General features: G+C 44.2%; 4 protein-coding genes across 4 annotated transcripts; 3 read left to right on the top strand and 1 right to left on the bottom strand.

Moving 5' to 3' along the window:
- Positions 1-642: 642 nt before the first annotated feature.
- On the top strand, positions 643-1,662 carry EAF02_002936 (uncharacterized protein; the record flags this gene model as incomplete). Its single annotated transcript, XM_038898984.1, has 1 exon — positions 643-1,662. The coding sequence occupies one exon, from the start codon at positions 643-645 to the stop codon at positions 1,660-1,662; it is 1,020 nt and encodes a 339-aa protein (XP_038761272.1).
- Positions 1,663-2,004: 342 nt separating this feature from the next.
- Positions 2,005-3,321, bottom strand: EAF02_002935 (uncharacterized protein; the record flags this gene model as incomplete). Its single annotated transcript, XM_038898983.1, has 2 exons — positions 2,005-3,077; positions 3,135-3,321. The coding sequence occupies 2 exons, from the start codon at positions 3,319-3,321 to the stop codon at positions 2,005-2,007; spliced, it is 1,260 nt and encodes a 419-aa protein (XP_038761271.1).
- Positions 3,322-4,717: 1,396 nt separating this feature from the next.
- EAF02_002934 (uncharacterized protein) lies at positions 4,718-6,200 on the top strand (the record flags this gene model as incomplete). Its single annotated transcript, XM_038898982.1, has 5 exons — positions 4,718-4,892; positions 4,965-5,269; positions 5,339-5,460; positions 5,536-5,953; positions 6,051-6,200. The coding sequence occupies 5 exons, from the start codon at positions 4,718-4,720 to the stop codon at positions 6,198-6,200; spliced, it is 1,170 nt and encodes a 389-aa protein (XP_038761270.1).
- Positions 6,201-7,960: 1,760 nt separating this feature from the next.
- EAF02_002933 (uncharacterized protein) lies at positions 7,961-13,333 on the top strand. The gene is made up of 4 exons (XM_038898981.1): positions 7,961-8,480; positions 8,533-9,176; positions 9,282-11,153; positions 11,219-13,333. The coding sequence occupies exons 1-4, from the start codon at positions 8,013-8,015 to the stop codon at positions 12,774-12,776; spliced, it is 4,542 nt and encodes a 1,513-aa protein (XP_038761269.1). The 5' UTR covers positions 7,961-8,012; the 3' UTR covers positions 12,777-13,333.
- The last annotated feature ends 588 nt before the right edge of the window (positions 13,334-13,921 follow it).

Genomic DNA, 13,921 nt, shown 5'->3' with positions numbered 1-13,921 from the left:
TCGTAAATCTCCTATTCCTCGGCACCATCATCATCACCCCTACCTACCTGTACCTCTCTTCCAGCACGCCATATAAAAACAAATTAAGCCTTTTGTTCTCTGCCCGAGAGTGGAGAATTAGCATAAACTCATACCGTTGCACCGGCCCCATAAGTATCCCCTTCAGGATCCTGAAACATGGAAACAATTTTTGTGAAATGAGCATTACCTTACCCCAGGAAACGGATTCCAGGATCCTTCCCTCGGTGTTAATAGAGCTTTGCGAATCTTTGGTGGGCATGCTGCTGGGAGGAGAATGTCGGGAATGATGGGATCGACGTTCGTTTTTTGTTTGGAGTCAACAGGGCTGTGGAAATAATCCACCGGGTTGATGTTGATACGACGGATTGATTGCGTGTGGAAGTATCTATATATGAGGAGGAATTCTTCCCATCTTCTTGTCCGAATAGTTTTGGAAATATTTGCACAGGTTAGCATTCATTCGTTTTTGAGTACAGTTTATCCTTACATTCATTCATTCATTGATTCGTTTTTGCTCGCTTTCACATCCACCTACAGTCTCTCTCTCTTTTGCATATTTGTCTATCAGAATTTTGATCAACTTCTTTCTATTCGTACACAGTTCACTCATTACCAAACAAAATGAAATTCACAACCACAATTGCCCTAAGCGGCCTCATCGCTTCCTCCCTCGCCGCTCCCTCCCGTCCCAATCAAGCACGCGGTCACCGCGGCCACACCCTCCAAAAGAGTCAAAAAGCAGGAGGATTTGCCCAACCCAGCGCCGGTTACCCAGGAGGATTTGGAGACCAACAAGGTGGTCGAGCCAGACCCACCGGTAGCTACGATGCTCCCGGCTCCAGACAATCTACTGGTGCTGTAGCACCTTCAATCGTCACAACACCTATTGTACCCAGCGCCGCTACTTCAACCGCCTCACCTGCCGTCATCAACATCGCCAGTTCCTCCACAACATCCGCCTCCACCTCCGCCGCCACCGCGCACGCCGACGACGAATACAACGTCTCCTGGGCCGGCGCCGTTCTCGACGACGGCGGCTCCACAATCTACACCGGAGTGTACGCGGAATTTGTAGTTCCGATCCCCAAAAAACCCACACGAGGCGAGACGTCCGCGGAAATCTGGACCGTATCCTCCTGGGTCGGTATCGACGGGTACGAGCAGAGCAGCGAGTGTGCAGGACTCTGGCAAGCGGGCGTCGACGCCTCGATCGATAGCTCCGGGAAACTTTCCTACGACGCCTGGTACGAATGGTTCCCTGCCGACACTCTCGGGTTTGCGCTCAGCGTCACGGCGGGTGATACCATCGCGGTGAATCTGACCTACTCGTCGTTTACAGAGGGAACCGTCACCATGGAAAATAAATCGACGGGGAAATCAGAGACCAAGACTGTGACCTCGACGGATCAATTGTGTGGTCAGGCTGCCGAGTGGATTATGGAGGATCTGAGCATCGATGGGTCGACCACCGGATTGGCAAATTATGGAAATGTGACGTTTAGTAACGCGTATGCGACTACTAAGAAGGGAAAACAGGTGGGTCCCACCGGTGCGAACATCGTGGATATTAAGACGACTTCGAATGAGATCTTGACGAGTTCGTCGGTTACTGAGGACAGCGTTACTGTGGCTTATGTTTAAGCGTGTGGATGAAGAGGTGGATGTAAAATCCTCAAACAATCTTAAGATTTGGATGTGAGATTGATTGTGATACTGGAAGTTCAACACCATAATGCCTGGGACATTTATTGGTTACAACTCACAAAATCATTTATTCATTGTACATATATTTAAACGCTTTAACATCGAGTCTAATCTAGAACTCTGATAATCCGATCTAGGGATACAACCCCAAGAAACGCTCGCTAAAGATTCCAATGATCCTACTCCTACATGCTGCAAACAACGTATCCTCAACACCTACAATTCCAAGCCCGCTTATCGCGTCGATATAACACAAGAAAATCCAAACCCATTCCAACCTCATCCCCACGTACGAGCCCACATGCTACTCGACAACCCCGGCAATCTTCGCAAATCCTCATCCACACTCGTTTCTCTACTTCTTGTCGTAGTTAAAGTCTCGGTACTACTATCATTTGCCGATTCACTTCTCGACAACCGTGGTCTGCTCGTATCACCCAATGATGACAGTGGTCTCATGGTACTTCTCCACTCCGCTCTTGGCATTCCAACTACCGTTCCCAAACCCATAGTGTGACCCATTGCTCTAACAATCGAATAATCATCATCCGACTCCGTTCTGCTTGCAGCGTTATTATCTCTACCCGTTGGCTCTCTCATTTCTGCTCTTGGCATTCCAATCACAGATCCTAAGCCTGCGGACACTCCTACTGCTGCAGCTACAGAGCTAGTAATTCTTCTCTGTCTTCTAGCCCCTCTTAAACTGTAACGACTAGTATAATCCCAGTTGCGCCATGGAGGATCAGTTGATGGTCGAGTTAGGTGCGGAGTTTGATTTTCTCTGGGTCGATGTGTTAAGTCGTAAGTTGTAATATTGGCATTATAAGTGCGGCGTGTAAATTCTGGCTCAACTACAGTAGAAGTAGGTGTAGCTGGGTGGCCATGTGTAGTAGTACTAGGTCTAAGAGGAGATAGACGAACGTTAGGCTGAGGGGTTTCCCCGGCCACTAAATTCCCAGCCTCTTCCAAGTGATTGTTCAATGGACCAAATCTAGCGTTCCATCTCTGTAGTTCGAATGGAGTGGTGACTGGAATACTGTTAAGAGAAGTTGATCGAGTTATGGGACGAGTAGATGCCATAAGTTGCATATCTGCTGGAGTAGTCTGCGGCTCAGTGGAGTAAGAACGCTGTCTTTGTTGAGCGCCATGAGCCGATTGTGGCGGATCGAGAGGGAGAATAGTACTACGGCACATAGGACAACTATCCTTCTGAACAAGCCAATTTCCCAAACAGATATACCCAAATTTATGATTGCAAGGCGTGACGACCATGGAACCTCCATGTCCGCCATTGAATTCCAAGGGATCGGAACAAGAATCAATCACATCTGCATCAATTTTGAATTTTTTGACTGAAGAAACTCGTTAGCATGATTTTGTATCTGTCTGTAAAGATGGAACTCTCGCACAGCTCTCAAAGCAGATGGGACAAGTCTCTCCTTCGTCTTCATCATTCATTTCCCATTTTCGCAAGGCTGCTAAAACCTTGGGAATTCGAAGATTGTTATCAGATACCATTTGACGACGTGTTTGAGACATTACGATTGGAGTCAGAGGTAGTGCTTGTTGCACGGAAGTTTGAATGCTGTCAGCCATATCAAAATTTAGGAAGGTGGTTTGAATTCAGATATTTCTAAATGTTATGAATGTAAGAATGCTGTTTCTGACTCTCTTAAGCTAGACTAAAGAAGGTAAGATATTTTGAATAAGAGTATGACCAAGAGATTGTGAAAAGACAGTATTTTGGGGTGAAGGAGTGTAAAATCTAGAGATATAAAAGTGGTGAGGAGCGTAATCGTCTGCACTTTCCAAGTTGAAGACTGATGCATCATGGTTGCCATTCTGCTTCACATATCACACTTTCCCTATCTCGAATCTTATGAGATTATAATTTTAGCTCTTTCCTTGACGGTAAAGACATCGATAAACGATGAAAGATAAAGCGTACACCAGGATACAAGCTTGAAAGAGTGTTCACCAGTCAAATTCAGATTAGGATATTGAAACACGTTACTGGATTCTTGACAAGAGAACTTGAAGGAAATCTAACAGTTTTTTCTTAGATTACCATCTTTTTTTAACACAAGGAGATCTTTCCAACGACAAAAATTGAATTTGTTCCCTGAACAGTAGGCCTCACTCAGGGCTAGGTATGTTTGATTTTGGAGTCTGGTTTATTAGATCCCTCGCATGACAGATTTATAATATATTAAAATAGTCAGAAGGTCCACTTGGAATAACAAAACAGCTTCAATAAATGCATAAAAAAGATTCGAATATGCTTGAAAGGCTTCACTGTCCTGACTATCCAAGCCACAAATGTGACATTTTCCATCTCCAATATTATTGAACGCCAATGGATGTAACAATATCGTAAAATCCCACTTAAAGTCCATACCTACGCAACTTAACATCAAGAAGCCCTTTTTACAAAGTTTGAGATTCTTTTCATTTGTGTGTTGAAAGAATAGTGACAATGTAGTATTAAAACCTTCCCCGAAGTAATCCCATCCCATCCCCTCCCCTCCCCTCCCATCCATCTCAATTCTCTCAATCGCATTTCTAATAATCGCATTTCCGTTGCATCCCTCGCACTATGCATTTCCAATCATACATACGATAACTCCACAACACTCACGATAACCAAACCTCACAACCTATAAAAAGTCTTCGAGACACATTTCATTTAGACAAACATGCGGGGTAAATCGCGTGCTACATGAGGGGTGGACAATTTGCGATGGAGATTGGTGAGATGGCTCTGGGATAGATGATGTGATTTTGATAAACATTTTGAAACAACGAAGTGAATGATAAGAGTTGATGACACAATATCTGGGTATCGATGATGTTAGATGTATTTATATCGTACTGGGTTGAAGATTCGGGAATCCGCTGTGCATATATAATTTGGGTATCCCTCATGAGTATCAGATATTCTTGTGATTAGTATATAAATTGATATATCTTCTTCTTTTGAAAAATACAAACCATGGCTCCATCAGCAACCCAAGATCTTGCCATTCACCCCTCAAGCGCGATCAAAGATCTTGCTCCTCCTTCCAAAGCCACCTTACCTCTTCCCTCAAACGCACGAGCAAGATTAGAAAAATCCGGAATCGATCTCTCAGACGGATACCCGACTCGTCCAGGTCGTCCTTTATATCGTATGTATTCATCCTTTATCTTCACCCACCATGTAGAATAATGGACTCAACTAATCTTCCCCTCCGCAATAGTCCAAGACGTCCTCGCCATTCGCAACACCCCACGAGAGCACCACGATGCTGGATCCCGGGCCGATAAATCGAAGAAAAATCTATTTGATGCTATCCACAAGAATAACGGAAAGATAGTTGATTTAACCAAGAATATCGGAACTGAAATAAGTGGCATTCGTCTCGATGAGTTAACGGATGCGCAGAAAGATGAATTGGCGTTGTTGGTTGCAGAGAGAAGCGTGGTCTTTTTGAGGGGTCAAGAAGGATTGAGTCCAAAAGTACAAAGAGATTTGGGAACTTGGTGGGGTGAAGTTGAGGTTCATGTATGTTCTATACTTTGTTTGTGAGGGTGAGAATCGAGATAGGACGTGTGCTGATGATTCGATGTATAGCCGCAAGTTCCCCATGTACCAGGACTTCCTGGTGTGACGGTGATGTGGCCTGCCTTGCAAGCCAGCGAAACCTCGAGAAAAGCTGATTTCAGAAATCCAGGAGGTGCGAGTCGATGGCATTCGTAAGTTTCTTCATTCTTCTCTTGACTTACTCGAGGCGATCGCGAAGACAAATGACTGACATGAAAATTATAAAGAGATTTGGTGCACGAGCTTCATCCCGCAGGAATAACCCACTTACACAATGATACCGTTCCAGAAGTCGGGGGCGACACCCTTTGGGCATCGGGATACGCAGCTCACAGTAAACTTTCTCCTGAATTCCGCAAAATCATTGATGGGAGACAGGCCATATATGTTTCGGCGCACACATACCTCGATCGAGATGATCCGACTGCTGGACCAAAATATGTTGAACGAGTTCATCCTATTGTGCGTGTACATCCAGTGACAGGATGGAAAACATTGTGGGTGAACAGGGCAATGACGAAATCAATTGTCGGATTGGACAAGGCGGAGAGTGATTTGATTTTAGGGTATTTGTACGATGTTTTTGAAAAGAATGTGGATATTCAAGTCAGATTCAGATGGACTGCTGGGACGAGTGCTATTTGGGTAAGTTCTTTCTTGGGACTCTTTGGTCTTATTCCAGCTGGAAACGATATTGAAGATGAAGGGGAATAAGCGAATAGTTGCTAATACTGTTGGACAGGATAACAGAAGTACAATCCATAACGCGAGCTGGGATTATGAGGGAACCGAAGAGAGACATGGGACGAGAGTTACTAGTTTGGCAGAAAAGCCTTACTATGAAGAGGGAGCAAAGTCTAGAAGAGAGGCTTTGGGTTTGAATGATGATTAGATTGAAACGTTGATGTTTGTTAGATTGATTTGAAGCGGGAAGTGTTTTGAACGATCTCTTAGGTTATCAGCTTAGAGTTGTAGGCAAAAGATCGTTGAATAAATCACTAGGTAGCTAAATTGGTCAATAGACAAACACATTAGATAAGATGAATCCCGCAAAGCTTATCTCGTGCAATATTGAATTGGATGCCAGGACAACCCTACTCAAAACATGATTGGACTCCCTCCACTTGTGGAGGAGACGTGATGGTTACTCTCTTGGGTACACATACGGCGCCCGCCCGCTGGACATGACAAACAATAGCCTTGCAGTGATCATTTTTAACGGAGTGGTGCCATCAACATCTGTCATGAAAGAATATTTGAGACCACGAACTACTCTCCCGATGTATCAAACATCTGGACACGTACAATCTGGTATGAAAAGCAAACAAGCTCTTTGTTGATTGGACGGAGAAGAGACGAAGATGTACAAGCGGGGTGTTCTAAGGAGATATCTTAAATCCATCCGAATCAATGATATTCACCGCTTCTTGTATGAAAGAGGATTATTAATTACTGCGATTATGAATGGTTGACCTCGATCTTTTGATCTCCGAGTTAGGAAGGCGAAGAAGGAGAGAAGATAAGTTCTGGGCCGTGTCTATCACGTGATATTGTATACTAACTTCTTTTCCTCTTTCGTTTCACTGGATACGACAAGTTGTGTATCTTAAACTGTCAGATGAAGGAAACCAACGGGTCATACAGCATAACGAAGAAAATCGATGAATCAGGTATTGGAAATAGCTGGTTATTGATAATCTGGGGGAAGAACGGTCTTGTCAGTGGTCCGGTTTGAAGAGGCGTCGAGTAAGCATTTTAGGTTAGAGTTTTCCATGAGGAAATGCTAGAGAAATGCTTATATTGAAGATCATCAATGCGGCAAAGGTGGGATTTGGAGCGGCGTGTTTGCTCCCGTTCACTAACCCAAGTGCACGGCACTTCGTATTTGATGATTGGTCAAGATCAAATGAGTTTGGACTTTTGACTTTGAAGGGAACGGAAGGTTTAATCAAAAATTCTACGAAATAAACTCAATTAGATGAATTCCGTAGATCTTGATGGAGCTGGAAGAATGCTTCTTTTGTGTGGCGCCCCTCCTATTACCTACTAGCTATTTCGTATACTTTTCGGCAACACAGATGGACAGACAGAATACAATAATGATCCTCCCTTGACTGATCTGCGGAAGAGAAAGATTGTGCTTGGGGTTTCGACCGTCTCGCTTGGGCTTTCGGGGCCGACTCTCCTCGACAAAATTAAAAGAAAATATAGCTTATCATGTATATCATCATGTATGTGACTAATTGCTTACACTCACATCAATTATTGAAGAATTGTCCAATGAATCTACATATTCGGGTATTATCTCGGTGTTCGTGGGCACCGATTGGTTCACTCACCTCCACCTACGGTCCCGGAGTAGGTTCCTTCGGTTCCTTCTTTGAAATGCATGCTGTGTGTGTATTGGTAATCCGGGTATAGATGGATGGATCTATTACGCTAATACTCTGGAAGGGAAAAAAAAACATGCCACTGGTACTCCCATACATCTTTTGCCCATGTTAGTTTGCACTGATCACCTATCATATCCTTGTCTAGATCCAATTGGAAAGATGCTAACCTCTGATCGCATTCGGGGGCGGCGACCGAATGATTGATAAGATGCACGCTTTCCCCTCGATAACATTTTGTCTTGCGATTTGAATTGTGATCTCTCACATAATAATATACCCTCTTGACGCATCTGTTACCAAGAAGCTTCAACATGGCAGATCCGCCTGGTCACGAGAAAGAATTCGTCCCTTCGGACCCTGCAGCCGCATTGGAAGATATCAACCATGCCGAACCACGAGACGAAGATGGATCTGATAGGGAGTACCTGGAAAAGCATGGGGAACTGTCAACTCACCAAAATTCATTCGATGCCGGGAGCCGTGAGAAGGAATATATGGAAATCTCGAGTCCAAACAATGTGGATAGCCATTCGTCTGAAGGCGAAATTGACCATGAAAAGAGACCAGAAATGAAACAGGTTCAAAGCTATGCCACATCTAACAGTGCTATAACGAGGGCGGAATCGCATGTAGATGATGCTATTGTCAAGAAGACCTGGTACAATCCATTGAAGTGGGGTGCCCCTCCCCCCGTTCCAGAAGGTCGGACACCGTCCAAAGAATACACAGCTTCCTTCTTCTCTTTACTGTACTTTCAATGGATGGCACCTATAATGGATGTGAGTTCTCATTCTGAAATATTCGAGCGCCTGTGATGCTGACGTTCTCTAGGCTGGATATCGACGGCAACTCGAGCATAACGATATATGGACGGTGAACCCCAGTCGAAGTGTAGACCTTTTATCGGACAAGTTACAAGCATCTTTCAAGAGAAGAGTGGCGAATGGAGAAAAACACCCTCTGCTATGGGCAATGCACGAGACATTTAAGTTTGAGTTTTGGGTAGGAGGAGCTTGCCAATTTATATCCAACATCCTCCAAGTCATATCACCATTCACATTACGATACTTGATCACTTTCGCTTCGGACGCATACATAGCAGCACAGGAAGGATCTCCAGCGCCTAATATTGGAAAAGGACTAGGACTTGTGTTTGGCATCACTATAATGCAAATGTTGCAATCCCTGGGCACCAATCATTTTATATATCGCGGAATGATGGTTGGAGGGCAGTCGAGAGCTGTTCTTATTTCAGCCATTTTTGAAAAGGCTATGAAGATCTCTGGACGAGCCAAGGCTGGTGGTCGTTCAATCAAAAGCCAAGAAGACGAGAAGGATGCCCAAAAAGCTCAAGATCTAGTCGAACAAGCTAAAGGCAAGAAAGGCAAGAAAAATTCTAAACCAGTTGGTCCCAAAGGTGGCGTACCAGATGCTGGACGTGGTGTAGCAGGTGATGGCACTGGATGGGCAAATGGGTAAGTTCAAGTCTTCACTCGACCTATTGATGAGCATAACATAAATATTTCTACTTCGTGTTCTGTTTATCTCTTACCTTTATACTTACATATTTGGAATTTTAGTAAAATTGTGAATCTCATGAGTACAGATACGTACCGTATAGATCAGGCCAGTGGCATGTTTCACTTGATCTGGACAGCACCCATATCTTGCATCATCACTCTCATATTACTCCTCATCAATTTGACCTACAGCGCTCTTGCAGGATTCGGGCTGTTAGTCGTTGGACTTCCCTTATTAACCAAGGCTGTCAAGAGACTTTTTGCGAGAAGAAAGGCCATCAACAAGATCACTGATCAAAGAGTAAGTCTCACACAAGAAATTCTTCAGGCAGTGCGATTTGTGAAGTACTTCGGCTGGGAGACAGCATTCCTTGATAGACTTGCTGCAATCAGGAACAAGGAGATTCGCTCCATTCAGATCTTACTGGCGATCAGAAACGCCATTAACGCTGTCTCCATGACTATGCCTATCTTTGCGTCAATGATAGCTTTTATCACCTACAGTTTGACGGATCACGGGTTAAGCCCAGCACGTGTATTTTCGTCGCTTGCTCTATTCAACTCGTTGCGATTGCCGCTAAATCTACTACCTATGGTTATCGGGCAGGTTATTGATGCTTGGTCTTCAATCTATCGTATCCAAGAATTCTTACTCAGTGAAGAGCAAGAAGATGATGCTAAGCCAGACCACGAACTAGAAGGAGCAATAGTCTTAAAAAGCGCCGACTTTACTTGGGAACGGACAGCGACTCAAGATTCTGAAAAGGCCGGGCCTGCTGGAAAGAAGCAGACGAAGGCTGAAGTTAAATTTGAAAAGGATGCCAAGAAACAAGCATCCAAGGATGAAAAAGCTGCTGAAAAATCCCGGTCAGATTCCTCTCCAACCAACAAGGATATTACAAGCAACGACGGAACTCCTCTCGATGATGCAAGTACTATCAATGGAGATGAAGAACCATTCAGCTTACAGAATATGAATTTTACGATTGGCAGGAATGAGCTAGTAGCTGTAATTGGTGGAGTTGGAAGCGGTAAAAGTTCTCTGCTTGCTGCTCTCGCAGGTGACATGCGGAAAACAAGAGGAGAAATGACTATGGGAGCTGATCGAGCCTTTTGCCCGCAATATGCATGGATACAGAATGCGACCGTCAGAGACAACATATTGTTCGGAAAAGATATGAATAAGTCATGGTATAACAAAGTCATCGATTCTTGTGCCTTGAGACCCGATTTGGACATGCTCCCGAACGGCGATCAGACCGAAATCGGCGAGAGAGGTATCACTGTTTCAGGAGGTCAGAAACAACGAATGAATATTGCGCGAGCCATTTACTTTGATGCTGACTTGATTTTGATGGATGATCCTTTAAGCGCTGTCGATGCACACGTTGGTCGTCATATTTTTGACAATGCAATTATGGGCTTATTAAAGGACAAAGCTAGAATTTTAGCCACTCATCAACTCTGGGTACTCAATCGTTGTGATAGGATCATATGGATGGAAGAGGGCAAAATTCAAGCGATTGACACGTTCAGCAATCTCATGAACAATCATGCTGGTTTTCAACAGCTCATGGAGACAACAGCAGTCGAAGAATCACACGAGCCAGAGGCTGAGGAAGAAGGTATCGAAGTGGAGAAGAAGGTTGAGAAAAAGAAGCATAAAGCGCCTGCTTTGATGCAAGCCGAGGAGAGGTCTGTCAAGAGTGTTTCATGGACAGTATACGCCGATTATGTCCGGGCTTCTGGTAGTCTCTTCAACGCACCAATCATTTTATTGCTACTTCTCCTTTCTCAAGGTGCGAATATCGCCACTAGCTTGTGGTTATCATGGTGGACAAGCGACAAGTTCGGATACTCCACTGCTGTATATATTGGAGTGTATGCTGCGCTTGGTGCTAGTCAGGCTCTGCTGTTGTTCTTTTTTGCTTTGTAAGTTTTTTCTAATTAGTTTTCTTCCTTGTGAAACGGAGTATTCGCTAACCACCCCAAATCAGAGCCCTCACAATCCTTGGAACAATTGCGAGTAAGGTGATGCTCAGCAAAGCCATTACAAAGGCACTCCGAGCGCCCATGTCCTTCTTTGACACCACGCCTCTGGGTCGTATCACTAATCGTTTTTCAAGAGATGTTGACGTTATGGACAACAATCTCACTGATGCTATACGCATGTTCTTTCTAACCATGGCTATGATTATATCGGTCTTCGCCTTAATCATTGCTTACTTCCATTATTTTGCTATCGCTTTGGCGCCTCTTGCACTTCTCTTCATATTTGCAGCGGGATACTATCGTGCATCGGCACGAGAAATGAAGCGTTTCGAATCAGTCTTTCGATCGAGCGTTTTTGCCAAGTTTAGTGAAGGACTTTCTGGAACATCTACCATTCGAGCATATGGACTACAAGATCGATTCATTACTGATTTGAGAAAGGCCATTGACGAGATGGACTCTGCCTATTTTCTTACGTTTTCAAATCAGCGATGGTTATCTACTCGTTTGGACATTATCGGAAATTTGCTTGTTTTTGTAACGGGTATTCTAGTCATCACTTCTAGATTTTCCGTTGGGCCATCTACTGCAGGATTGGTATTATCTTATATTCTTTCTATCGTTCAGATGATTCAATTTACCGTTCGCCAACTAGCGGAAGTCGAGAATGGAATGAATGCCACGGAACGTATCCATTACTACGGTACTTCATTGGAGGAAGAGGCACCATTACATACAATAGATGTTCGCCCTACATGGCCTGAGAGTGGTGAGATCGTCTTCAACAATGTCGATATGCGGTATAGAGAGAACCTTCCGCTAGTATTGTCCGGCCTATCAATGCACGTAAAAGGTGGTGAACGAATTGGGGTGGTTGGTCGTACGGGTGCTGGAAAATCAAGTATTATGTCTACTCTCTTCCGACTTGTTGAGATTTCCGGTGGTTCAATCACTGTTGATGGTGTAGATATTAGCAAGATTGGACTTCACGACCTCCGATCTCGTCTTGCTATTATCCCACAAGATCCTACCCTATTCAAAGGAACCATCAGAAGTAACCTAGATCCTTTTAGCCAACACAGTGATTTGGAACTTTGGTCCGCACTACGACAGTCTGACCTTGTGGCCTCAGACTCAAATCTCGAAGACGAAGTCACAGGGCGTATACATCTCGATTCCGTAGTCGAAGACGAAGGATTGAACTATTCGCTAGGTCAAAGACAATTGATGGCACTTGCACGTGCTCTTGTCCGTGGTTCGCAAATCATTGTTTGTGACGAAGCTACAAGTTCTGTTGATATGGAAACGGACGAGAAGATTCAAAGAACTATTCAAGAGGGGTTCAGGGGCAAGACGCTTTTGTGTATTGCTCATAGACTTAAGACCATTATCGGATATGATCGCATTTGCGTGATGGATAAGGGAACAATTGCAGAATTAGATGAGCCAGTTAAGCTATGGGAGCAAGGAGGCATCTTTAGGGCCATGTGTGATAGAAGTGGTATCCGAAAAGAGGATTTTGCCAGGGCGGCAGTTCCGACCGGGATCACGAAAATCGAGTAGGGGATTAATATATTGATGAATTAGTGGATGTTGTATGTATGATGACGAAAGATGGTAATGTTATATGGTATACATGCATTTCATGTGCATTTTCGGGCGTTAGGGAGAAGGATGGGATGAGCGAGCATTTGAAAGTTTTGGGTTGAAAATTCGCTTGAATGCTATTGTCAGAATGTCATTGCTAGACGGGGTCTCATGGCAAACTGTAGAGAACGATACGACACATAAATCTAATGAGAAAGCAAAGGACGATTAAGAACAAGAATACTATATACATGTGATTAGTTGTGATTTGCCGTTCAAATCATGTCATCCTTCCATGCAATTTCAATCTCTAGAGCGTTTTCATTCTTCCGAGCGTTACCATTTATTACATTCTCCGAGTGGGTGAAGGTGGTAAAGCCTGATCCTGACCAAGTCTTTTCTCCGCTCAATTTTGCAATAACGAATCTTTTTACCAAGCACATATAAGCACCAATGTAGATTGCGAATCCTCAAAGACGGAAAGCAGCCCGAGTCTGGAAGGAAGTGGAGTACAAAAAATGGCTGGGATTCGTAGCATTAATCCTTCACAAAACCTGGTTCGGACGGTTCGGATAGCTATGGAATTTCCGGATATGTCGCTGTACAGGGTTTTAAACGAGGCGGGTGCGTCCATATGCAATACAAATCAGATGCGGTCTAATTATCGCTGATTGTGATTGGTGAGTTGATACGGGATCTTTTGATGGGAATTGTTTATGAAGCCGGGGCGTCCCCTTTCGATGGATTTTCGTTTTCGATTTTTGGATTTTTTGCTACTTTTCTTGTGTCGGTTTCTGTACATATACTTCGGGACATGTGAAATTTTACACTCTTCACACCTACTCATATATTTTTTCCGCATCATCCGACCCGCTGTCAAAATTCTTCATCGATATCCACTTCATAAACTCACAAGCTCTCTCGCTAATCTCGGGTATCCACTATCACCATAACATCACGATTAAATCGCCCCTCCCATTGCATTTATTTCCATTCCTCAACTATCTTGCCAACCTACACCAGACCTCCCACCTTCCACGCCTTCCACCCCTCGGAGTCATGCCCTGCACGGAATTTGCGCTTCTTCCCCTCACATCCCCGCTTTCTCCCCGCCTGATCCC

This window comes from Botrytis sinoallii, assembly GCF_014898435.1.
Source record: "Botrytis sinoallii strain Bc 23 chromosome Unknown BSIN_004, whole genome shotgun sequence".
Classification (NCBI taxonomy): domain Eukaryota; kingdom Fungi; phylum Ascomycota; class Leotiomycetes; order Helotiales; family Sclerotiniaceae; genus Botrytis; species Botrytis sinoallii.
This window is presented reverse-complemented; position numbering and strand designations above follow the sequence as displayed.